The sequence below is a fragment of the Neospora caninum genome, chromosome X (genome assembly GCF_000208865.1).
Source record: "Neospora caninum Liverpool complete genome, chromosome X".
NCBI lineage: Eukaryota > Apicomplexa > Conoidasida > Eucoccidiorida > Sarcocystidae > Neospora > Neospora caninum.
Window position 1 is genome coordinate 935,365 of NC_018396.1, and position 24,141 is coordinate 959,505.

At 52.3% G+C, this 24,141-nt stretch overlaps 4 protein-coding genes across 4 annotated transcripts; 2 read left to right on the plus strand and 2 right to left on the minus strand.

Moving 5' to 3' along the window:
• Positions 1-842: 842 nt before the first annotated feature.
• Positions 843-4,813, plus strand: NCLIV_045920 (conserved hypothetical protein; the record flags this gene model as incomplete). The annotated part of the gene is made up of 5 exons (XM_003884142.1): positions 843-2,162; positions 2,826-2,870; positions 3,301-3,426; positions 4,193-4,222; positions 4,691-4,813. 5 exons carry the CDS (start codon positions 843-845, stop codon positions 4,811-4,813), a joined length of 1,644 nt encoding a protein of 547 aa, XP_003884191.1.
• Positions 4,814-6,579: 1,766 nt separating this feature from the next.
• On the plus strand, positions 6,580-7,597 carry NCLIV_045930 (putative glutaredoxin; the record flags this gene model as incomplete). Its single annotated transcript, XM_003884143.1, has 4 exons — positions 6,580-6,671; positions 6,796-6,856; positions 7,053-7,169; positions 7,526-7,597. 4 exons carry the CDS (start codon positions 6,580-6,582, stop codon positions 7,595-7,597), a joined length of 342 nt encoding a protein of 113 aa, XP_003884192.1.
• A 2,717-nt stretch (positions 7,598-10,314) lies between these two features.
• NCLIV_045940 (Aspartokinase/homoserine dehydrogenase, related) lies at positions 10,315-15,834 on the minus strand (the record flags this gene model as incomplete). Its single annotated transcript, XM_003884144.1, has 9 exons — positions 10,315-10,478; positions 10,868-10,955; positions 11,475-11,588; positions 12,331-12,521; positions 12,834-12,947; positions 13,616-13,801; positions 14,264-14,449; positions 14,922-15,108; positions 15,634-15,834. The coding sequence occupies 9 exons, from the start codon at positions 15,832-15,834 to the stop codon at positions 10,315-10,317; spliced, it is 1,431 nt and encodes a 476-aa protein (XP_003884193.1).
• A 2,883-nt stretch (positions 15,835-18,717) lies between these two features.
• NCLIV_045950 (conserved hypothetical protein) lies at positions 18,718-22,749 on the minus strand (the record flags this gene model as incomplete). Its single annotated transcript, XM_003884145.1, has 3 exons — positions 18,718-20,926; positions 22,094-22,140; positions 22,606-22,749. 3 exons carry the CDS (start codon positions 22,747-22,749, stop codon positions 18,718-18,720), a joined length of 2,400 nt encoding a protein of 799 aa, XP_003884194.1.
• Positions 22,750-24,141: the final 1,392 nt, after the last annotated feature.

A 24,141-nucleotide genomic window follows, 5' to 3' on the forward strand; every position in this document is an offset into this window, starting at 1 on the left:
CATCTGCTCCTTCATCGTCTCCATCCCTCTGCCCACCTTCCTTTTCCTTGTCTTCACCTCTTTCCCCTTCGTCCTCAGCTACATGTTCTACTTCGTCCACCTCGGCTTCCTCCCCTTCGGCACCTTCCCGTAGACCCTCCACATGTCGGTGTAGAGCATCGGACTCCGTGCCTCTGTCTGAGCCTCCTTGCAGTCTCGCATCCTCTTGGTTTCGAACTTTGCCATCTCACCCGTTTCGACGTCACCGTGCTACCTCCTCTGACGTCCCTTCCTGCTCTCGGCCTTTTCCACCGGACTCGCGTTCTGTTTCCTTCGGCAGCCACACACGTCCACCCGCGCGATGTCGGACAGCAGCAATCTTGCTCCAGCTAAGGCAACGATCCGCCTTCGGTGTACGTACACCCGGCGGCTTGCCGAAGCAGGTTGAGGCCATCCGTTCTGGTGTCTCATTCATCTCTTCTTTTCCTGGCTTGGTCTCGTGTCTTCGACCCTTTCTCCTCTTCTTTCTGTTTCTTCTCTTTTTCCCCTGTTTGAGCGCGGTCGGTGTGTCGTCACGGTCGTTCTCGCATCTGCCTCGCGGCCGCGCCTCTCTCTCGTCTTCTCTCTCGACGTCTCTCTTCTTTTCCTGGCGTCGCAGACAGCCGAGCTGGACGTTTCCGCAGCGCGACGAGGCTGCAGGTGTCTATACAGCTCGGGCAAGCAACCACTCGGTACCAGAAGCGACGGACAGCCTCCATTCGTTCCCCCTTTCCGTCCACAGGGTGACGGCTGCTGGTCTCCACGCCGGTTGGAAGGATGGGCGCACAAGCACAACCCAACGTGCGTCTGGTACTTTGAGAGAAATGCGGACGGGAGAGAGGGAAGAGGCGAACGCGAAGCAGCGACGGACGAAAGGCGGCGCCATCGTCTTCTCGGAGTTCTTCCCTCCAGCACACTCGCTTGCTTTCCCTCCCTCCTTTGTTTCTCCAGTGTACTCCCTTCCGAGGGAAACTGTAATCACTCCGAGGGACGCGGCACTTCGTGCCTCTTTCAACCCTGCACTTCCGGATGTGTCGGCACTTTCATCTTCTGTCCCTCTCCCTTCCGTCCCTCCCTCTGCCGCGGCTTCAGCCTCCGCGAGATATCCTTCTTCCTTCGATTCGCCTTTCTCCACTGCGTCTCCGCCGCTCGCTCGGTCCCCCCTCTTTGCATACGGGCCCAAGTATCCGTACGCGACGCAGTCCAACCGCATCAACAAGAAGCCGCCGTGTGTGCTGTCGTCTCCCTCGGCCTTTCCCGCGCTCCTCCTGGCTCTGCCTCCGCTGAACATCACTGCTGTGAATCCAGCCTACGTGGGGCAACACGTGCGATTGCCGGTCACCCCTTCTGCGGACTTCTTCTCGCTTCTGACCGCTCCTCGTCTCGCCGCCTTCTTTCCGCCGAGCACGCGCATTCGGCGGTATTTGCGCGGGCCGGGCGGCATCGAGCTTCGCGACGACAGCCAGCCCTACTTTGCGCTTCTTCGGGAGCTCTCGGAAGCGAGGCGACGCGACGACCAGGGCGGAGACCTCGAATGCCAGAAAAACGATAGCGAGGCGCCACGCCCAGACGAAGGCCGGAGCCGAGGCCGCGCGAACGAGGGGCCGCCGCACGGCGGAAGTTCCCTCTTTCCTGAGAGAGGGGAAATGAGGAAGCCAGCGCATACTGCGCCGCGCCGAGGTGTAGAGACACCCGATCGGCGGGTCTGGACCGAGTACGCAGACCTCCTCGACTTTGTAAAGAGGCGCGAGGAAGGCTCCGCTAGTGCCGATTTGCACGCGAAGAACTCCGATCAGACAGACGAGCGTGGAAACGCGTGCGCGGCGGGCGAATGCACCGCCAGCGAACGGGGACGTTCTGGGGCCGACACGGACGAAGGCGCGCTGCGTGGAGACGCGGAACGCGAGGCACGGGAGCACCCAGAGTATCGCGTCTTCTTCGAGGAGATTGCAAAGATATCCGAGAGAAAGAAACAAATGTACAAAGGCAAGAAACCTTGGCGAGAAGACCTCCACCCCACCAAGAGCATCTTCGACCAGCCGTGCTTCCCTGGGGACGCTCTGCCCTACATTCAGCAGCACAACGAAGAGATGATCCAGACCGGGAAGCTGGACCAAGTGATCAATGAAGACGAGCTACGATGCGTAAGATATGCATAAAATGGAAGCCCGGACCGCGCTCAGGGAGGCTGCCTTGTGCGGGAAAGGCCAACGCTTGGCAGGAGGCAGAAGCCGCGCTCCTACCCGACGGCCTGCGATGTGAAATGTACAGCGATGCGAGAGACCTTAGCGTTGCACACACGGAGCTATGGTGGCTCCCTCAGCGCCCTGGTAGCGTGGCCATTTTACTTCGAACAAAAACCCTTTCTATTATATCTCCATGTCATTGTATACGCATGTGCATGCATTTACATAAAGTATACGTAAATGTAGTTCGATATGTATATACGTTTGCGCACATTTGGTTAGGCTACAGTCCAGCGTTGCTGCACTGGAGATGCACGCTGGGAGCTCGATTAGAAAACGAAGAGAGAGAGTACAACCTGCAAGTCGCGTGCGAAGCTGTCGTGTGTGTCTGCATGCGAACAATCTGAACATCGCGGCTGAAATCTGATACTCCCCACCCTCCAGCAGGGATCCGTTGTTGCAGGCGAACGCGCGCCTCACTAAAGTGTCCGTCTCTGCCGAAGGTACTTCTTTCGCTGCCCTCCCTGTGTCTGTGCATGACTCAGTCACAACAACCAGGGGAAGCCGTTTTGCCATCCCTTTGCCGCGTGTCTCTCCTGTTAAATTCTCGGTGCTTTCCAGGACGCCCTGTGGGCCGACGACGAGGGCAGAATCGTCAAGCTGCAGGTAAGAGTCTGTCGCCGATACGATCACTCAGCAGAAACAAAACGCTCGCTCGGAACCAGGCACACACACACAGCCGGCTTCTCGAATCCTCCCACGAACGGAGCCTTAATTCAATCCATCCGGTGTGTACGCATGTATATGCATATAACCATATATATGTATATATATATATGTAATGGTAGTGTATTGGGGTATGGTGGTGAGTGGGATGTCTGCATGTGCCACGTGGGTACGAACGCTTATCTATGAACACTTCTATAGCGAAGTGTCCAACTGGGGTTACGAACGCAGGGCGTGTGTAAGGGTGGACAGGCAAGGGTGGAAGTTTTTCTTGGTTTCTCGTGTTGTCTGAGAAGCGCAGGAGGCTTCGGCTCAGGGGTCGTGTGCGCCACGTCCGTGCACCTGTTTGTCTCTCATTCTGTGCGTCTAGGCGAACGTGCACATTAGCGAAATTCGAAGCGCCCCAAATCTGGCTCCCGTGACCCGCGAAAGGCAAGAGCTGATGAAGAAGCTGCCGAACCCGGAGCCGCAGTGGCGGTTTGTTGTCACTACTCACGTGAGTCTGAACAGCGAAACGACCAGAGAGGAGGCACGTGAAGCTGCTGGAGGTAGAGGACAGGAATGAGCAGTGAAACGCTAGGAAATGCGTAGGGATGCAGAAACAAACCCGCAGGGGCGAGAGCGCGAACACGCGCGATGCTGTTGCCTGCTGTCCTGGTGTGCTGCGTGTGCCGTTTTCGACGACGGTCTTGCGAAAACTAAAAAGACGAAGACGATCTGCAACCCGGCGGAAACACGTCCGGTGAAACGGGCCCCTTAAGAGCATCAAGGGAAGCAGGCCTTGTCGCCAGTCGTTTCGCGCGATGCACCAGATGACCGTCAAAGTCGGCAAAGGCCGCACACGATATCTCCCAGCGTACATAATTTGGGTACAAGTCCAGATTCCCTCGGACCATCATCCGGCTGTCTGGGGCAAGCAGGGACAAATGCGGGGTGGGATCACAGCAAGCCGAGATCGCTGTAGGTATAGTGGTCGGGCTGAGACGCTGACGGCAACGGAAGAGACGCTTGGTCGCACCATTCGTCGCACTGCCCCGTGTGCGGTATTGAACGGGTTCGCCTCTGATGAGGGACACTTGCATCTGAGAGATGGTTTCGTCTCTGCTAAATGCTGATTCGCGATATGCGGAGTAGGGACCATCTCGGACGCCATGTAACATATGGGGAATACGTGGCTACAGTGGCGTACGTCTGAGGGAGAAACAGTCCCTTGTTTTCGCGCGCATGTCTCTTTTCGTGTCCTGTTTTTTTGGTGTCGCCAGCTCGGGTACATCGAGGAGAAAAAGCTGAAGGTGAGACTTCTAAGGTGACAGGAAAGAAGCGGGACTTGGTCTTAGATAATAGGTCTACCATCGGCACGCTCCGGAAATGCTTCTTGACTTATGTCCTAGCCTTCCTTACCTGCCGCTTTCTTCTACTGTCGCTCTGGTGTCCTCTAGCTTTTCTCTCGTCTCACTTTCTTCTGAGACCCTTCAGCGGCCTCATCTCTTCCCTGTCATTGGCCGCCCATGGAATCTCATCCACGTCCCCCGTCGTTCCTCTCCGGCACTGAAGGCGCCCGACGGAGATCTGTTCGGTTCATTCCGATGCTGCATGCAGTGTTGACTCCCTCGCCCCCGCAGCGACGCTCGCTGCCAAGGTTTTTCTTTTTCCTTCATTTGAGATGCGTACGGCGATAGGTTTCTTCCATGCGAAAAACCTGGAGGGGGGTTCTGCAGGCTGTGTAGCAAGGCTTTCTCTGTGGGTGCTGCTTTCCTTAGGTGGGAGACGTCCCGGAGATGTTCAGTGCCAAGTACATGCGAGAAATATGGAACAATCACTTCGCGCTCCCGAAGCGAGGCCGCCAGCCGCTGGTCCTCGACGACGGATCAATAGTCCCCTAGATGATCTCAGGACGGGAAATCAGACGAACGGCTTTGTCTCAAAAACAGGCCGTTCGTGTCTGAAACTATCGCCCTCGTCTCAGGTTTTCTTCCGTGTTTCTGAACTCACTGTTTTCCCACCCTGGGTAGCTTTCTCAATCTTCTCAAAATCTCTTCGTTTTTTCTCTTCCCAGTTTCCGGACTCGGCGAACTACTGTGGCCTCTCCTGCCACCGCTCCTCGTATCTTTTCTCTCCACCACCATCCTCGGTCAATGTATTTCACTTCCCTCGTCTGGGATAATTATGTCTCTTCCGGTTTTGTTCTGTTTCCCGGCATCTTGGCGGAACCTTGCGAACGGAGCCAAATCTCTCTTCGGCTGTGTGTGTATGCACAGAGAGCCACGTCCTCGTTAGAGCCTGTCGCCGCTCTTTGAAAGGTGGAACACCCTGTGCTACAGGCTTTCCGTAGTGACCTGGATTGTCAGTCATCACTTCGTGGTTTCTCGTTTCAGAGGAAACCAACTATTCTTCTGGGGATCTGCTCTCCAAGGACAAAGGTTGGGGAGAGAAAGAGAGTTAGGTGACGGTGTGCTGCGCTTGCCTGGCTGTAGCTCGTTTTCTTCCAACAGATGAGATAATGGCAGGCAGCTTACACTGTATATCCTCTTTATGCGAATGGCTGCAGCATCCGCGTCCGAGTAAAAAGAGAACACCAACACGGCAAACGAGTTAGGCCTTTTTCTGCCGCCCTTTCTGTCGACAGGCCAGCCGAGGCGGGGTGTGCAGCAACGAAAAGCTTTTTCTCCGCGAGGCTCTCACGCTACAGTCATTCCTTCTTTTGAACCGCCTGAGGGCAATAAAACCGGCGCCTGTTTCGTGGAGCAAGCAGAGGATTCATTATCTTTGATTCGTGGAAGCCAGATGTCATACCCGTTCTTCCCCACACGATCCAGCTTTCCGAACACTCTGCGCCTTGAAAAATACTGCCCGTTACAGAGCAGCTTACGCTTTCTTTTTCCGACTTTTCACCGTGACGCACCAGGAGCAGCTCTTCCTCACTAGCCCACACGCAAATCCAATGGAACGCGCACTATGCCCCGACTGTCTCATAAACCCTTAACAAACCCCTTTAGCCCCGGCCGGTTATCAGGTGAAACGCCGACGTTACAAACTAGCCCCCCGTGTGCGGAGTTAGGCGTGAAGCATACAAGGGTCCTGATGTTGCCCCTTTCAGGGGTATATCCCCGTCGTAAGAACGAGAGATTTTGCAGCAACAGGGTCTGTATCTAGTTTGGTACAACAATTCAGGTATATGTGCCTCGGACTGTCGAAATGTTAATGTGTAAGGCACACGCAGTAGCGGACAGAAAGAGAACGAGACGCACTCCTTTCGCAACATACCGTTACTCGGAGAGCGGGCGTGTGGACCCCTGGCGCCTCCGCGGCATCGGCTGAACAGGCCAGTTGTGCACAAACGGCCAGCTAGCTACCTGGCGCGGGATCGCTGTTGACGCGAACTGTCGCGCACACCAAAAAGCCGAATCGACAAAAATTCCTCGGTGTTGGGGGCTGATACAGCATGGCAAGTAAGGGCCATCTGGTTCCGACTCTCCTGGAAGGGAGATTATGCATAGAGGCTCAGACTGTGGACACTGATCAGTTTTGTTGATCAACTCTCTAGACCGCGAATGTGTAGCTTGTCGCTAGCTTCCACCAGCAATTAGGTTTCACGGTACTTGTTGATACGAGCGTAACGTGTGTTTTACGATCCTTCCTTATCGCCAAGATGTCGGGCGAAACCTCGAAATGCTCAGATGAAGCAGGCGAGAAACTCTGCTCCGTCGTCAAGAGCCACAAAGTAGTGGTTTTCACTAAAGAGTGAGTTAGCTTTATCCTCTGCATATGGCAGGTGGTTCTGCGAGCACTACTAGCACGTTTTGACGCGCGGTTACACACATCTCTGAAACTTAACGCATTTGTGTGTTCCGCTGTGTGGATGCAGGCACGATCCTTTGAGCTTCGAGGTGGTTGAGACGCTCAAACAGATCAATCCGAAAGACATGGTACGGTGTTGGATTCTACGTCGGAAGCAGTTTACAATGAAGAATGATGAATTGGGCTGCTTACGAATCCGGCCGGAAACGATGATGGAGCGTCGTGTGGTTTGTCCTAGTAGAATATTGACCGCGTCTCACAAACGCGCGGTGCCTGGTAGACGCTGGAAGTGTGTATACGTCTCTCGTGATTGCGTTTCTGCAGCACATCGTAAACATTGACAAGTGCGACTGCAAGCACGCTGAGGAGCTTCTCAAGTCAAAAACGGGCGATCGTCCCGGCCCGCGTGTTTTCATCGACGGCAAGTTCGTTCAGGACCTAGTAAGCGGAGGCGCATTGTTTACACGTCACGTTTTCGTTGAATTTCTTTTGAGCGTGAATCAGCGAATTTTGCCGATCAAAGTGAGCGATGGAAACGCCCATAGTGTCAGACAGAAATTAAGTCTGTTGATTTCATGCTTTTTCCGAAGCAGCACTTGTATGCAACTGTCCACACTAGTCACCCTGTGCAACTGACTGACTGATGCCAAAACCTTGTCCAGCAGCACCCAAAGTTCATCGTATTCGGCTGTGAAGCTGCAAAGAATCGGAATTATACATAAGAGTGGTTTGTACGCCCATTTCTGAAGGGGCGGTGTACGTTCCCGCTGCATCTTGCACCATTGCGTTGTTCGCAGGAAACCTCTCTAAAAGATACGGATCTAAGGGAAGTCCTTGAGAAGAAATGCAAGGATGCAGGTGCTTTGTAGGCAGGCCTACCTGTTGTGTGAGCACAATCTGCCAGTAACCCTGATGGCGTGGAGGGCATAACTCCATACTGTCTTACGAAGTCTGAACGTTAGATATCCCCGACATCAGAAAATGATGTGAAGTCTGGTGGGTAGCGTGTTAGTCTGCTGTAACTTTCGTGCACTCTGACATTTTGTTCGTTAGTCTGGGTTTCTTCGTCTCTATTGCATTTGGCCTGCCGTGTCCCAACGATTTGGCAAGCCAGATTTAGCGTATGATAAAAGCTTAGAAAAAACAACAGATGGGCTATCCAGCGTGTGTGGGCGCCTGCTGTTCGCAGTTCGTCTGCAAACGAACAGATGCTTGATGCCCTCTATCAAATATTACAACCGTCGTCGAGGGGTTTCGTTCGATAGTGCCATGTTAGAAGAGGTTGCCACGCCGCGAGTTGCAAAGCATTAGGCAGGCCAACGGGTTTTCTCTGTCGTCCAGTTGTCTAGTCGCAAAAAGAAAGAGGCGTCTCCAACGTAGCAACTATTGGGAATAGAGAGGCTGAGAATGCTAGCTTTGAACGGCACATGTAGTGAAACGCCCTCTGCAGATAGTCGCGCTCCTAGAGAACGCGTGCTGAGAAGTGGAGGAATCTCAAAAATGCAACGGGACCCTCACGACAAGTATTCTGTTGCTATCATTTTGAGTGCATTTGCGACAAATCGAGTGACCCCATACGCATGTTCAACGAAGAAGAAACATCAAGCGGTACCTATGGCGGCAAGCCGAGAGTCTCGTGCAGCCATAGCGGTGAGACCTCGATGCGTTTCGCAGAAACCTTCCCCTGTTGCCCCAACGGAATACGCGCCAGTCACAGAGGCAGATAGCGCACATTGTACAAGATTTGCAGTGGAAGCCTCGTAGGCCAGAAACATGTAGATATTTGCACCAACGGATCCGAACCTAGCCACTCAGAAACAGAAACGTCTCGGCAGCAAAATACGTTTCCGATAGGGGGTCAAAACCTGCCGTATGTCCATGTTCGCTCAGGCCCCCTGGCTTTCTAGTAATCCACACACACACCAGGCGCTTTAGTGCGCCGCCGCGATAATAATAACACGTGGTCTAGTTTTGATCTTTATGTTCTTAATGCCCGCTTTGTAGGGAGGATATGGTAACTTCTTTGTACCAATCTATATTGGGGGTTTGGAAGTCGTTTCCCAAGAACTCTTTCCCGGCCGAGGCGTGCATACAAAGAGCATGTCTTCATTAACCGCCTCCCTTTTTCTCGCCGTGTCGATTTCTCTCCGCTTCGTACCAATGCTGGCAAGAGCCATGTTATCCCGTACATTTGGACGCCTTTGCAGGAATCCGAATCCTACCTCATGAAGCGCGCGTTCCACCGCGGCAGGCTATGCTCCGGAAAAAATCGTTTTCGGCAGGAATATGTCCATGGTCGCTCATGGGCATACGGCAGGCTTTGGCCCTCGATGGGAAACGTATTTTGCTGCCGCTATCGATGGAGACGTTTCGGTTTCGAGAGGCTCGATTTGGAACCTTCGGTGCTAATATCTAGCTTTTTCGGCCTACGAGCCTTGATGCGTGTCCTCATTGCACCACCCCCCTCTTCTCTGCTGTCCCTTCGGGCGAAATGCACGGTGAAACAGGGTCCAGGAATAGACGAAAAAGCCCACGTAACACAACGGTAGCCTCATGCGGTTCCGTTTCAACTATCCAGCCCCCAAAACGGCGCGCCTCCTACGGGCATCCCAGCGTTTGTAAACAGCACACTACTGCCATAAGACCGTGTGGTCACAGCATTCTCCAGTCTTCGTATCTTGTGCTCAAGAACAGAGATGCCCTAGCGCCATCAAGCGTCAAGCGCAAGAGACACGGGATCAGTCAAATGACGTTGCATGTCCTAATAGTAACACGTAGGAAACGCTCCAGGGCGCAACGCCACCTACAATCCGTGAAAAGGCAGAACCGTCGTAGCTGATTCACTCGCCGACGGCCCCTGCACATGTCCATGGCGCGGCGCATCCACCAGAATGATACCAAATACAGTCAAAGGGACAAGCCTACAACACCACTTTGTACTGTCATAGCCCAGTTGGGAGTCAGCAAGTTGGACGCTCGCCTGACACTCCCAACGGCCCGGTGACGACAATCCCATGAAGCGGCTCTTACAGAAAAGCACATTCGTATGAATATGCACGCGCATGCAAATAAATGTATTTGTTCGTCTCAACGTCTCCTTTTACTGTTGGCGTCGAGATGCCTGCGCGACCGTGGTTACGGCTACGCGTACCACACCGAGTGAATCGGTGGCGAATACCGTTGCTGCATGTTCCACGTGGCCGCCGCGGCAACACGTGTCTGTGACACATCTGTGGACCTGCACATACAAAACCTCCCACTATTATTAAGCTGACGAGCACCCTCGGTGTTGAACAACCGGTGATGGGTTCAGCGGAAAAGGCTTCGCTCATTCTTCTTGCTTCGGCTGCCTCTCACTCGGGAAGAGTAGCCTTTCTGCATTCCCGGTTCTCTCCAGCATTTCTCCCCATCGGCTCGCTGTTCACGTCACCTCGCAGAGGTCACGAGACTCCAAGGGAAGTGCACAGAAAGGCCTGTGTCTGCGGTGGCGGCACAGGACCACCCAAACGCAGATGACTAAGAAGCGGTTGGTGAAGACGCGAGACTGAACCCTTATTTTGGCTGTCTCGTGCCTCCAGTCTTCTGTTCACATAGTCAGAGACTCCACGGAAGGCGTAGAAGCAGCTGTGGGTGCCTGAGCAAACAAGGCGTCATGGACGGCCTGAACGACCCGGTGGACCTCGGCATCTTCCACACAGAAGGTGAGGTTGACTTTGGACGTTCCACACGAGATGAGCTGCATTGTGACCCCTGAAAGAGAGAGGGACGTAAAGCGAATAGAAATTTGGGTTTAACGGACGCCACGGAACAGGCAGCAACGCACTGAACGCAGTGGCCAACCCTGCGGCCTGCCAGGCGCTCAGAACGATGGGCAGAACATCGAATTGGCTCTCTGGTCACGTAGGGCACACCACCAAGTGGTCGAGAATAGGGCGAATGCACATTTTTCATCGTATTCATGCTTGAGACGAGCTGCTTCATCTGTAGCAGGGGGTATTGGCATGTACACCCGAAGACAGAAATCGGCAACCACGGGCGTACACAGACGCTTACTCATGCACGTCGCAAGGGGGATGCACACATATCGTCCTGTGCTCCCGGGGCTTGCATTTCTACGTGAAGGCACATCCAGTTCTCACCTATCTTTGTGAGAGCAATGCAAGTCCGGGCGACAATCTCGTTGCAATTTTCCAGATTCCCGACAATGCTGACGAGAGCCTTCCCTCTCTGCAAATGGAAAAAACGAAACCCGGGCACCTCAAGTTTGGGCACTTTTGTCAGAAGACGGCTGTTCCTTCCATCAAAACGTGTGCTCTTTCGTCTGTTTCTGTGTCTGCACACTCAAACAGAAGCGTCACCTGGGACACTCGCACCAGTCGAGAGAGGAAAGGAAATTTGCGCCTCATGAAGCTGTGAAGACCTCTGAATTCAAATGTCCCGTCTCTCGTCTTGCGACAGCTACCAAAGTCCGTACGGACAGATGGGCTCGCCGTCCTATCTCATGTGTAAACCACACACATTTACATAGATCGAAATGGGCAGGCTTCAGTGGAAATGATGCGTATCTAAGGGACACACATAAAAGAGGCGGAGGTGCGCAGCAATCGCGGAGACACCGGAAATGGGATTTACAGTCGAAGTGGGGGTACGCAATTACAAGGGATTGAGTGAAATCGCATTCTCCACTCTACCCACGCTTCCGGAGAGATGTAGCCTGTTTCTCCTCCTCTGCAGCCGAACACTCACTCGGACGGACGTTGTTGAGAAGGAGGACAAACATTCCTGCAGTTTTTCGATTTTGTCTTCCGACGTGTCTTTTTCTAGCGAAAGCGAAACGGAAACCTCTGACGTCGCGACGACCTGATCCAGAAAAACACGAGTCAGAAGGCACGTATTTATGGCTAAAACTTTCGTAAAATTGTATCTATATGAATACTTGACTCCATACATACATATTTCGATGCATTTGATCATCTATGCACGTTTTGCTAGGGAGACATCCACATATCGCTGCAGATGTTTGCGTCGTGACGGTTTCCCGGATCAAATATATATATATATATATATATATATATACATATACATACATATACATATATATATATATATATGTTTCTGCAGGCGGCCTTAAGCACCATCCACGAGGGCATCTGGCAATGCTGCAGAGAACGGGGTATCTCCCCGTTTTGTACATTTATTTCTTCACTGCATGTTCCTGACAAGGATGTCGATTAGCGAGCATGACGGTTTGCACGCAAGTGAGTGGGTGACCGAGGAAGGAGGGGCTGCAGCGTCGCCAGCAAGCTAGTCAACTAACCGCCATCGCCTGTTTTCGACGTTCTTCTCTCTCTAAAACAACTCGGAAATGCATACGTTTGGGATTTCCCGATGCGTTGCGTTCTCACAAAACCCAAAACCTAAGGCGGGCCCTATCGCATTCTTAAACGTAGCCTCAGAGTCCATAGGCTGCCGGACGAGAGGCGAGCCAGCGAAGCTTTTGTTCGCTGTCCTCGCCCACAGGTGCCGCGCAGAAAGCGTATTTTTGAAGACGTAAAAACGGTTTCCTATTGCAGCGACGAAAAGCTCTTCTCTGCGTGCCTACGTCGATCGAAATGTCGAGTTGGTCGCAGATGGAAAAGAGGCGCGCAAGGAACCCGTGGGCTCCGAGCATCCGCGTTGAGTTCACATCGACAACCGTTATGTCTCTCTGGTAGGTCACTGCGGTCACTCCGTCGGGCACTGCCGCCAGAGAGGCATCGCCACCAGAGGGCTCTGCCTGGACCACGAGGGTGCCTGAGAAGACGGATGCACAAACACTCAAAGAAAGAAGATCAAGAGCCCAAAACTATGAAAACGGAACGAACGGGAAACCAGACAATAGAGGAGAGAGGAGGGAGAGGTGAGAGAATGAGAAAGAAGTCGACGAACGAACCGGCAACAAGTAAGGAGGACAAAAGGGCTGGCTCGTGAAGTAACAAACGAACAGGCGCGTGGACGCCGACCAGCTCTCGCGGTCTTTGACGAAGTGCCTCATGTAGTCAGTGTGTCTGTTTTGACTGAAAAGAACGGAAACGCTCACAAAGCGTAAACCGGTGGGAGTCGTACCGGGGTGCTCAGGGTTGTAGGAATTCTTGACTCGAACAGGAATGTTGTGCTTCATGGCGGGGAGCATCGTTTTGGGGTGGATCACCTTCGCCCCAAAGTAGGCGAGCTCTGATGCTGACGGAACCAAGCATCGGAACATCAAGATAACTGTTAAAAGAGGTAAACAGACGCGCGGCTTGAGGGTTGACATCCATGTGGGGAAACGTGTGTAGACTAGTATTTTATCCTCACATGTAGGGTAGTGGGTAGGCATCGGTGGAAAAGCACACCAATGTTCAAACACCCCGAGGCACTCGAGTGTCTAACAGAGCACGGTGAAGCAAATTTCGCTACTTCTTCTCCGTGTGTTTGAACCTTTTTCTTTTGACTGAAGCTGACGCGTTCACCGACGTTTTGAATGACTGTCACGTCTCGGGTTGTCCCGTCTCGTGAACGCGTCCGGCTGACAATCAGCCTCCACTAAAAGAAGCCGGACAAAGCGCTCCTGTTAGATGTTCTCTTCCGCTGTCTGCCAGCGCGTCTACACCTCCGGATGCACCGTCTTCTCCAGATTTTCCCACTTCGCGTCCCTTGTCGATTGCCTCTCTCTCTTGTCTGATTTGCTTTGGTTTGGTGTCCTATTGGAGTGTGATTTTTTAGGCGTGTCCTCCACACACTCCGCTGCGGTGATATGCTGCCAGATACAGCAAGGATGTACAGACTTGTCAGTACACCCGGCGCGCTGGCTCGGTCCCGACGACGGTCTTTGGTCGCTCTGTCCGTTTGTCTCGGTGTTTTGTTACCTTGATCGAAGCTAATCGTTTCGACGCTGCGAGCGCCCTTGACGACCCGAGGGTCAGCAGTGAGGACGCCGTCAACATCCGTCCATATTTGGACTTCCGACGCCTGCACGGCTGCGCCGACAACAGCTGCAGTGAAGTCGCTGCCGCTTCGGCCGAGTGTGGTGACGCTGCCGTGTTTGTCTTTCGCTGGGAAGCAGCCCAAATGGAGAAAGCGAGCAAAAGGGGCGAAAGGAAGCAAAACACGGCACGATGGACCCAGTGCCAGCAGGGTGACTACGTAGCAAGTGTCAGGAACGAGAACGGGAGATGAAAAGCAGGAAGGGAACAATTTCCGAGAACAAAAACCTGCGTCTTTCAGACGTCAAATACGTGTAACCAGGAAAGGGCGGGCAAACCCGCACATGTGAAGATTTCGACACACGCTCGACCCCGAAGGATAAAGGAAACAGTTAAAAGACGGGCCGTGAGTGCAACGGTTTGCAAAAAACGAGAATGAAGGTCGTGTTTTTTTGCCTCTTCGTCTTTTTGCCCGTCGCTTTCGCCATGGCACCCCTGTTGAGCGTCTTCCTTCTGAGCCAGCGACAAGACGACAGCCGCTTGAGAGACAGTGGACGCTTTGGCACTTCTCAGCCGGCTTTTCTTCCTTACCAATGAAGCCTGTGACGACAGGGATGTAGGAATACGAACTACTTAACGGCGCAAAGAATGCGCCTATCGCTTCGTATGCTGAAGGCAAAACGTCCACATGACCTCTCAGAGACTGGCTGCTTCCCGACCTTGTTGACGTTTTCATGCCGACATCCCAGGCGTCCAAGGCACGCGCCGGCAGTCCACCTAAAAACACAGGCGAACATTACGAAAACGCAAAGTAGCTAACAACATAACAATTCTTAGCATTTCAAGGTCCTCCATGCTGCCAACTGTCACGTGAAACGCCGTGCACGCAACCCAGAAGCAAATCGAGAGTGACACACAACATATATATACATATATATATATATATATATATATATATATATATATATAGGGATAGAGAGCTAGATGCTGGCCACTGTTGCATCACCCATCCTTCTCTAGGGGGGGATATCTCAAATATAAGCAGGTGAATGTTCTTCTGCGCGGCTTCCGTTGCGCAGGAAGGAAGGAAACCAGAAAGAGTAAAAGGGTGTCAGCAGTTTTGGAGCACAGGACATGGCGGTCCTTCATCGCTGATGAGTCAGGGCATCACTGAATGCTGGCATGCTCTGAGAGCACCGTTGTGCATCCGTGTTAGGGCTTGGCAAGTTTCTGGAGTATGCTTTCTCACGGGCTTTGTTCATGTAGGCGGCGACGATGCGCACGGACAATCTCTCTCCGTAACTCATGAGGAGATCTTCTGTGCGATGCGATATGTCGCCAATGAGGGAAATGCCCGTGAGGAGCCGGTAGATTTCTTCTTCAATTTTCCACACATCTGGCACGTCGTCTTCACGCAGACCTAGGCCCTTGATTAGCTGCGAAGTAAAGGGGAAAGGAAAAAACGAGGCCCTCGAATTCTTGAGAGTGGCTACACCTCATCAATTTCAGGGAATGGAGAAGAGGAATACACGTAATACAACAAGCAGCCACTTACTCATGACAAACCGCTCTTTTCACCGGCCAACCCATTTGCTGGACCACGTTTGCTGCACGTCAGGAGACCAGGAAAGGGATTCAAAAAAAATTGGAACCATTTCTAGTGCACGCAGAAAGTTCCCCTCGAATCCTGGCGGCAGAGATCAATAGAAAAAACGGCCACCTCTCTGTGTGTCACTGTATGCACGTGGTGTCTCCGTCCTTACTGAAATTTAAACCGTACAGGTTTGGCCATAAGGAAAGCGTAGCATGCAACTGCTTTCTGTAGTTCACTTAAATGTCTCGAGCCGTGCTCGAGGCGAAAGGACGAAGACTTTGAGAGAGGCCGAGACACAGACCGAGGAAGCGAGGGCAGCAAAGTGAACAGGTGCCACGTAGCTCGTACTGTCGCCTGCCTGACCCACCTGCTCATGAAAATCGTGGAGTTCGGAGAGCTTAACTTGCCGCTCCGTAACAGCAATCCTTCCATATTCCACCAGACGGTCGGTCGTTTTCCCAACTGCGGAGAGGACGATGATCGGCCGAGACGGAAGCTCCTGCTCGATGATGCCCACGACGCGCCGGATGTTCTCAGGTGCCGCTAGGCTGCTTCCGCCGAACTTCATCACCTAACGGCAGAAACATGGCAAGACAGACGCGGGAAACTGGAGGCACGCGAGCTGCTCACAGGGAAAAAAGGCAGAAGTGATCGTACAGACGGTAGACACAGACAACACTAAGGACGCAAGCTTTATGAACAAGAGAAAGGTGGAAGCCGAAAAAAAAGAGGTTGAACGGGAGGCCGGCGAACACCAGCAGCGACAAAGGAGGCAGGAAGGCGAAGGACCGTAGGTCACCAAGAAGGCCGCGAAGGAGCAAAGAGGTCCCAGACGGAGGACAACAGAGAAATCGGGAGCAAGTCAATAGCCAGTCAATGCATGCAGTGACGGGAATGAAGAAACAAAGAGCAGGGAGCAAAAGAGCGCCACAAAACCTATTGTCCATTTTGAGATTCCTAGAGAGATCTCGAGGGCCTCCAACCTGGAACATGAGTAGGGAATTCGCGGGAAAACTGGGGTCTCCTAAGGAAGGCCATCACTAGCTTCAAACAAGCACTTTTCGATGTCAGGAGCCGCTCACCATGAGTGGCCGTGGGGATTCGCTTTGCAGCAGGGATGAAGGCCCTACCAGCAGAGAGAAAATGGAGCACTCGAAAGTGACTTGTATGCACAGGCCAATCCTGAAGAGAAGCAAACTGTGCATTAAGGAGTCCAGAAGACATTGCCACGAAGAACCGGATTCAAGATAGGCAAGCGACAGATCTCGGACCCTTCGGCAGATGATCAGGGGTTACACAATCTCCGTGCATCGAATGAAGAAAGTTGCAATCGAAAACGACGAGTCACATGTAGGTATCAGGCGTGCGTACACGTGCGCGAATATACCCACGCCGGTACTCCGATATATATATATATATATACATATACGAACATATACGTGTATGTATTGCTGGAATTTACACACTGTATATTTACATGAAACCTTTCCGTAAACTTGGAGACAGAGTGGCCAACTCTGGACAAGGAGGCTTTTTTTCCCGCTTGGCGACTCTGTAAACATATCCGCCGTGAATTAGCAAGTGTTTCCAAGAGGGTATGGAATCTCGTGTGCAGGTAAGGCTATCCTTTCCCCCAAATCCAGTTTTCGGCGGCAGAAGCGACCCCGAAATGACAAATACGGGAGATGCTTGACACCTGGCGGCATAATTTACCTCCATTTAATTGTGCAGAGGCAACCCCGTTCTTCTGTGTGAGATGTCCGTTCTCAGTCTCCATCAGGCTCCAAAGGATACTTCCCGTATAGAGCAGGTATGCTGGCAAAGAAGCCCCTGTTTTCTCTTCTACTTCAGACCATATGCTTCCGGGTTTACCGCCACCAAGACAGCCGGATGCGTGACGCCACAATTTTGCTCTCTAGTTGCGGAACAAGCAGGTTCGTGTTCCTTTGGGTCAAGGGCGCAGAAAAAATCCGTCGAAAGGGGAAGACTACCGACAAGCAGCGATACACTCCAAAAGGGGTATACAGAAAACAGGAACAAGCTGTCAGATGAGAGCCTCACTGGCTGTCCTTTTCGACGAGAAACACGGCAAAGCGGTGGATGTAGAGGGCCTCAGGACGGCTGCCGTCCTCAACGTCGACAAGCTAAGGCGACGGCCAAAGAAAAAGAGTGATTGTTTTGCATCCCAGAAGAAAAAGAGGAGGTTCCTGCCAACGGAAACGTTGTGACCCCCTTGTTGGGGCTCCCAACGCTAGAGTCCGGTATTGCTCTCCTGGAGGGGGCCGAGCGACCGAGGCATACAGAAGAAACGGACTCTCTCCTTTGAGGAAGAAAAGGATTCCACAGCAAGGTGCACTTCCGGCAAATTTGACAATAAATTGATAGCCAACTTCGATCGTGTTTGGGAGCTCAAGCCTTGACGGCGTTGCAATGGCCGGCAGCAATTGCACTCGTTGCACCGGGAACGGGAGGAAAGACCGGAAACTCTCAGACGGTGGCATCGAGCCTTTTCGGAGTGCTTTTCCAGGTGTGACGAATGGACCAAAACAGCGACCGTGCTCGTCAATATCTTTCCGATGTAACAAATGTGCCCGGAAGTCCATTACGCGCGGCCGCACCGAACGGAAAAGGTGTCAGTGCACCGCAAGCTCTTCCAGCAGTTCATGTTGAACAAACACCGCTGAGTTTTGAATATACATGCAAAAGGAAAGGGTGGTCCTGAACGCTGACAAGGTGAATCCAGAAAATTATTCCCTGCAACGCGAGACAACACGGAAGAGCTCGTGGGCGAAAGCGGCCGGTGTCTTGTCTCCACGCACGAGTTCCGCGCGCACAGCAACGAGGTTTTGAGGATGTGGCTATTCGGGGACGGAGAGCGGAGCGCTGATTTCACATGCATGCCCCCTAGCGTCAGGAAATTGCAACGAGATGCTTGGAGGGGTCAGGTCCCAACGGCAGAGTCTCGCCGTCGGATCGAATCTCCTTCACAGAGAATGGTGTCGGTGAACTGCAGTTATAACCCGTTAACCCGTTACCTTCGGTGAACGTTTCTATTCCGAGACAAAAGAGTCCGGCGTGTCTTCTTCACGAAACACGCTACCAAAAATCGGACCTCTGTCCAACTGAAATCGGCAGCAGTTCTCCGTTCCACGTGGCTGCAATTGGCTTTTTGCGTGTGTATAGTTTCGGAGAGTTGTGTAAAGAGGCAGGCGGAAACGCCTCGGTTCGGAAGGCTCGGGCCTAACAGGGTGACGTTCTTCCCTCCAGAGGAGAATCCTTTCAGAGCAGTAGTTGGGCAAGAGCAGCGGGAAAAGGAGTTTGACAGCAGCATTCTTGTTGAATGACCAAAAAAAAAGTTATAGACTGGAACAGTCGCGGATGCTTCCACAATATCACGTGCGGAAAGTGATTGACGGGCTTGGCATCCCAACCCTTTAGTGGACTACGCGACCTAGAGTGACACGCCAGCATTGTCATATGCGTCGTAGGCACTCCAAGCCTCCTTTAGACGCTTTATGAAGGTATCAGTAACAGGCCACGCTTTTGTCCCAGCATCATTTTGGAGCACAGCGAAAAATGTACCACACACCGCCGGGACCTGAAGGTCAGATGCATGACAGAAATGCTGAAATCCATTCAGATACGAGTGTTTTCCTTCAGGGATGACGTCTGCGTAGCGTAGGTATTTCGACTTTTTCAGCAAGTCCATGAAATCCGACGGCCCGTTCGACCAGTCCGGTAAAGACAAACAGAAAGACAGGGGCCGCGATCCCTCCTGGCTTTCCTCACTTTTTCTGAGCCACAGCAGCAGTCGCTCAACCATGCGTGCCATGAGAACCTCGTCGAAGGGAGGATTTGCCTCAAACGAGCCCTCCACAAGTTCGAAGGAAGGGTCGAAGAAGGATCCCCAGCTACCAAACATCACGTCCACATCGGGGAAGATCGAACAATAATTGTCGAGGTACACGTTGAAGGGAGAGGCAAAGAGCTCGCAGTTGACTTCTAGGTCCTCGCGAAGGACGTCAAGAACATTAGGAGGTACCGCACACTGCAGTCCCTTGCCTTGATTCTGGCATCCGCAGATGCAATGGTATCTACACAGAAGAGCAAACACAGCTGACGCAAAGAGCGGCCCGATTGATTCCACGCTTCGAATCCTATTAATGAGATCTCGCACACACGTGCAAGTCCAGTCGCCTCCTCGCCAACCCTGCCCTTCGCAGACGCATCCGGCGTCCAGGCTTTTTCTGCAGAGTACTTCACTCTTTGAGTCCGATTTCCCCTTTGTCCCAGACTTCAGCGCAAACCGCCTCCACAATTGCGCTAGTTTATATCCTTTGATAGCATACTTTCTCGACAAATTCTGCTGTCCAGGGGCAGAGACAGCACAGGCATCTTCAAAACGAGCATTCAGGTCGTCCGTGAACTCGAAAAACTCGGTGTTTCTGCCACTCATCCATTTGACGCTCCCGAACTGCACTTCGCCGCCTCGCGGGACGACACACCGTCGCTTGAATTGGCGAGCGAACGTCTCTCGACTCGCGGAGGCATCCGGGCTATTTACCACGCCAGTCTCTTTGGAAGAGGTGCCAGACTTGCAGAACTTTTCTACTCGATTGGCAGCATCCCGGGAAATTTGTTGGAGTTGACGTACAACACGAGATACCTTCTCAGCATACAAACGCTCCACGACCGGCCTGGCTAGCCGAACGGTGTTATACACATCTTCTTTTGTGGAGCCCTGAAAGGGGTTAACATCTACCACCTTCTCGTCAACTGTCTGCGGTGAATCTTCATTGGTGTGGTTTTTCCCCTTGGTGGGCTGTGGAAGGGAGTCCTGGACGGAATCTTCAGAACTTTGGGGTCTCGCATTAAGTCCGATGTTGGCACTAGGAATGCACGGAGTTTCTTCCCCATCCTGCAGCTCTCGAATCCATTGCATAATCGGTTCGACGTCAGCAGGAGAAAGTGCTGCAGCAGTTTTTGGGTTCGCGCGGATTTCCGAGACAAGCAGTCGGCTGAACCGCAGGATGTTTCCTCTTGTCTCCGCGCTTGTTTCCCCGATGTGAATTTTCATGGGCAAGTCGTCCAAGATCTCTCGAGCAATCGAGGCGGATGGACTTTCTTGGACCACGTTGTCTTCACGTGCGGACAAAGAACGTACTGTGGGTGACGGAATAAGAGGATCGACGTGTGCTGCCATTACGGAGCGCCGCTCCATGAGCCAGCGGTTGAAAGACTCCCGAGGGGCGAATCGTCCGCTCCGTTCCGCAGCGCCGCACTTTCTCATGCCTGACACATCCTGTCCTATGCTCTCCATCAAGGATTGGCACAGTTGCTCGTATTGATATCGGACCCCGAGTATCTCGTACTGCCGGACAAGTTCAATGAGTGGCCAGCTCCTGTAGGGTTTGCTGCAAACCCAGGGGCAAATGGAACCACCAGGCCCAGTTTCACAAATGAGGCAATCGTTTGATGAACCTGACACCTCGGCTGGTATGGTATCTTTGGCCTTCGTGAAGAGATATGCCTCTGAGTGTGAGGGAGAAATGTCGGCATGAACGGACGTGGTGGATGGAGTCTCCGCCATCTTTGCGGGAAGAGGCCCGCCCAGGACGGCAGAGGGCTCGACGGCGTACATGAAAAACTCATTCCTACCTCTAAGAGATTACACAAAAAACTGGCAAACCAAAGAAATGTGTGTTGGCTTTATGGCTTGATCGCAGCGATGTCTCCCGCGAATGTTGTTGCAGCTGCATGCATCAAGCTGGCAACTGGGAGCTCAAATGACGGTGTGCATTTACAGTCTATGAAACCTGTTGGACTACTGCCTTTAACTGCCACGCAGCCTAGTCATTCAGGTTTAACGCTTGGACATCGTGAGTATTGACACAAGCAGCTCCGAAGCCGTAATATCTGCTCCAGAAATGCGGGAGGCTAATACTTCAAAATTTTCGAGATATGTGGTGTGCTCCGTGGCCCCGCAATGAACTGTGGCCGCCGGTCCTGTGTGCCGCAAACAACGCGGTGTCACGCCCCCGAACCGCACACTATAGTCCGAAAGTCGGTTCTGGGCCATTAATCGTGACCTTAATTCGCTGGTACGACACGTAGCTCTGCATATATACAGCATCTGCTCTCTTTTCAATTTCTCGGGACCCCCCCCTCTCGCGCGCGTCTATTTAATAAAGTATTTGCGCCTGCCATCCAAAAGAAGGGATGCGCTTTCCTGTTTGTCATCCTACAAGATGCAGGCCATGCGTCATTTCTTCAGGGGAATTCGTTGTGTAAAGCGCTACGGAATGAATGTATTTGAAGCGGCTTTGGACAGCAAACGGCATCCCTCCGGCAACACCACAAGACACAGCGCTTTCGGAGGACTTCTGTACACGTGTATGGATGTAGCAGCAGCTCTTTAGCCTTCGATCTGCTTTGTTCTTTACAGCCGAAGGGATAAGATGTACTAAACGATCTCGTAACACGTGGTGTGTTTCCTGTCGTGTCAGTCCAGGAAACCAGCTGTTTCAGGTTTCTCTTTCTAGAGGAACATGGCACCGAAAAGTGTGGGTCCGCTTAATCGAAATCGTGAAAAAGAGAGTTACCACTTCCGAACGTGCACAGCAACCTGCCACGGTTTAGCTAGTGGTAACGCAGTTTCTTCATTCCGGTTAGTGAATGGGGCAAATGTAGCAGTGGCTCCACAGTGTACGAAAGAGCTGAATGATCTGACTGTAGCGGTGTAGTAAAAAGATGAGCACGAAAGAAAATCTTTCAGCACAAGAAGCTGAAATGGAGACGTGCCATCTACACTTTCACAGATTACGTACCCCAACTCATGAGATCCATAGAAATTCGTCCTCTCAAGATGCTGTGTCTAGTGTGCCGTAAGAATACGAGTGATGGAATATCGAACAGCAAAGCAAATTCAACAAGAAAATTCGAGACGCCGACAAAGTAACCCAGAGCGCCACATCAGAACGTTCTCTCTACACTACTAACTGAATCGCGGTTGGGTGCCACAACTTCAGAAATCCTCGCGTCGTCTGTACAACTGCCTCATTGTTATCTGCCGGCTTTCAGGGCCTCTGTCTTTCTGCATTATCCTGTGTCTTCTTCGAGGACTTTCTGCAGGTATGCCTGCCCCAGAAGTCGAGCAGGGCTTTCATAAAGCCACTCTTTTTCTGCGCCAATTAACTGTCTCAAAATCTCCACCCTTCCCATTTGCTCGTCGGGGACCCTCAGGGACTGCGGAAGTTCCATCTTCAATATAGCATTCACCTTATGATCCATTGTTTGGGTTTCGGGGCTGTCTACAACGGGTAATTGACGGAAAGCTTACTAGCTTCAGTTCGAAATCGGCCGCGGCCGCAGGCAGGCCCTCAGGAAAAGATTCGCAATCAAGTTTTTTCTTGAGCCTGACGACTGCCGCGTCTAGGAGCTCAGAGTTCTTTTCAGTGCTATCCTTGGCTTGCTGCAGAACCATGGCTGATCTTATTCTATTTCTCGATAATGCAATAAGCGGCTCACTCTGAAACACGCATAACCGGTTCTTAACAGCACGTCATCCTTTGCTCCAAGCAGCCTCATTAGTGTGTCGCCCTTCATGGCGGATAAATTCTTTGAGTCAACTTCCGCGTGAGCTAGCGTAACCCCTTTGTCAACGCCGGAACGCGCTTCTGTGAACAGTATTCGTCGCCTACTGTGTTCGGTTGAGACGGGTGCCTAGTCTTACCTGCATCCGTCGTCCCAGCGGTGCTTTCGTCGCTTTCCGCTCCCAAGCGATGCAAGAGCTCCTTCACATGGCAGACGCGCCGGAAGGTTTCGCGGTCGGCGTCTTCGGTCTTCTGTTTCTTGGCCGTCATAGTCTCGTCTAGTTCTTGCTCTGGAACGGGAAATGGGGTCATGTTCGCATGGTCGTCTTATGTTATCTCACTCAACGACGCGTGCGCCAACATTTCGTGTTCGATGCTCTTTTCGATACCACAGCGCGCTTCTTCGTGATTCCTGATCTGTTCTGTTGTTTGCTTGAGACGCTTTTCGCACTCGGAAATTTCCGACTCGAGATCAGCGACTTCCTGCTGAATCTAAACAGAACAGTGCTACATTCCAGACCAGCGCCACACAGCTACCAGACCGAAACTCACGGACGAACACAGTTCCTCATTTTCCTGTTTCTTTAGAAGTTCGGTCCGCACGTCATAGTCAAGAAGCCGCTTAACTGCCTCTAGTTCGTTGAGCCTAGCGTCGACTGCAGCTTTATACAGTATCGCCTTGAGAAGGCCAAGACGCTTACCTGGCAAGCATCTCTCTGTACGCATCGCTTTGATTCATATCAGCCATCATCGTGAAAGAACACAAGCGACAACGTCAATAGTGGTATGAGCTGCTGAGGGAGCGGCACTTTTGTTGGACATTATTATTCTGGATATCCCCAGCGTGCACGCGAAATTTTGGGTGGACATACACCCGGAGCTTCCCCCAGGTCAGCTGCTTCCGCTGACCCGCAGATGATGCCATCACACGGCAAAACGCAGCAAGCCTGGAAGCTAGACATGAATCATCTGCAGCTCCTGTTCGACAGGCAGGAGAGTCGTGATAGGGTAACCCTCAACGGCTGTAGATAATTGAGTGGCGTGTTGCGAGTCCTTGCACTTCAGCCTACAGTCCATCCAGTGTAAGGTTTCGCTGCCGAACATCTACAAGTGTCATCTCCGTCGCTTGTCCGCCCCGATATTGCCAGGTGCTCTCCGAGGAGCGCGGCAGTTGTGAACAACTGATTCCACTTCTTCGGCATTTCACTTCCAGAACTCAGCTGTCACCCTATAAACCAAGCCGCTATTCCTTTCCGCATTCAGGTTCTGTAATTGCGAAATAT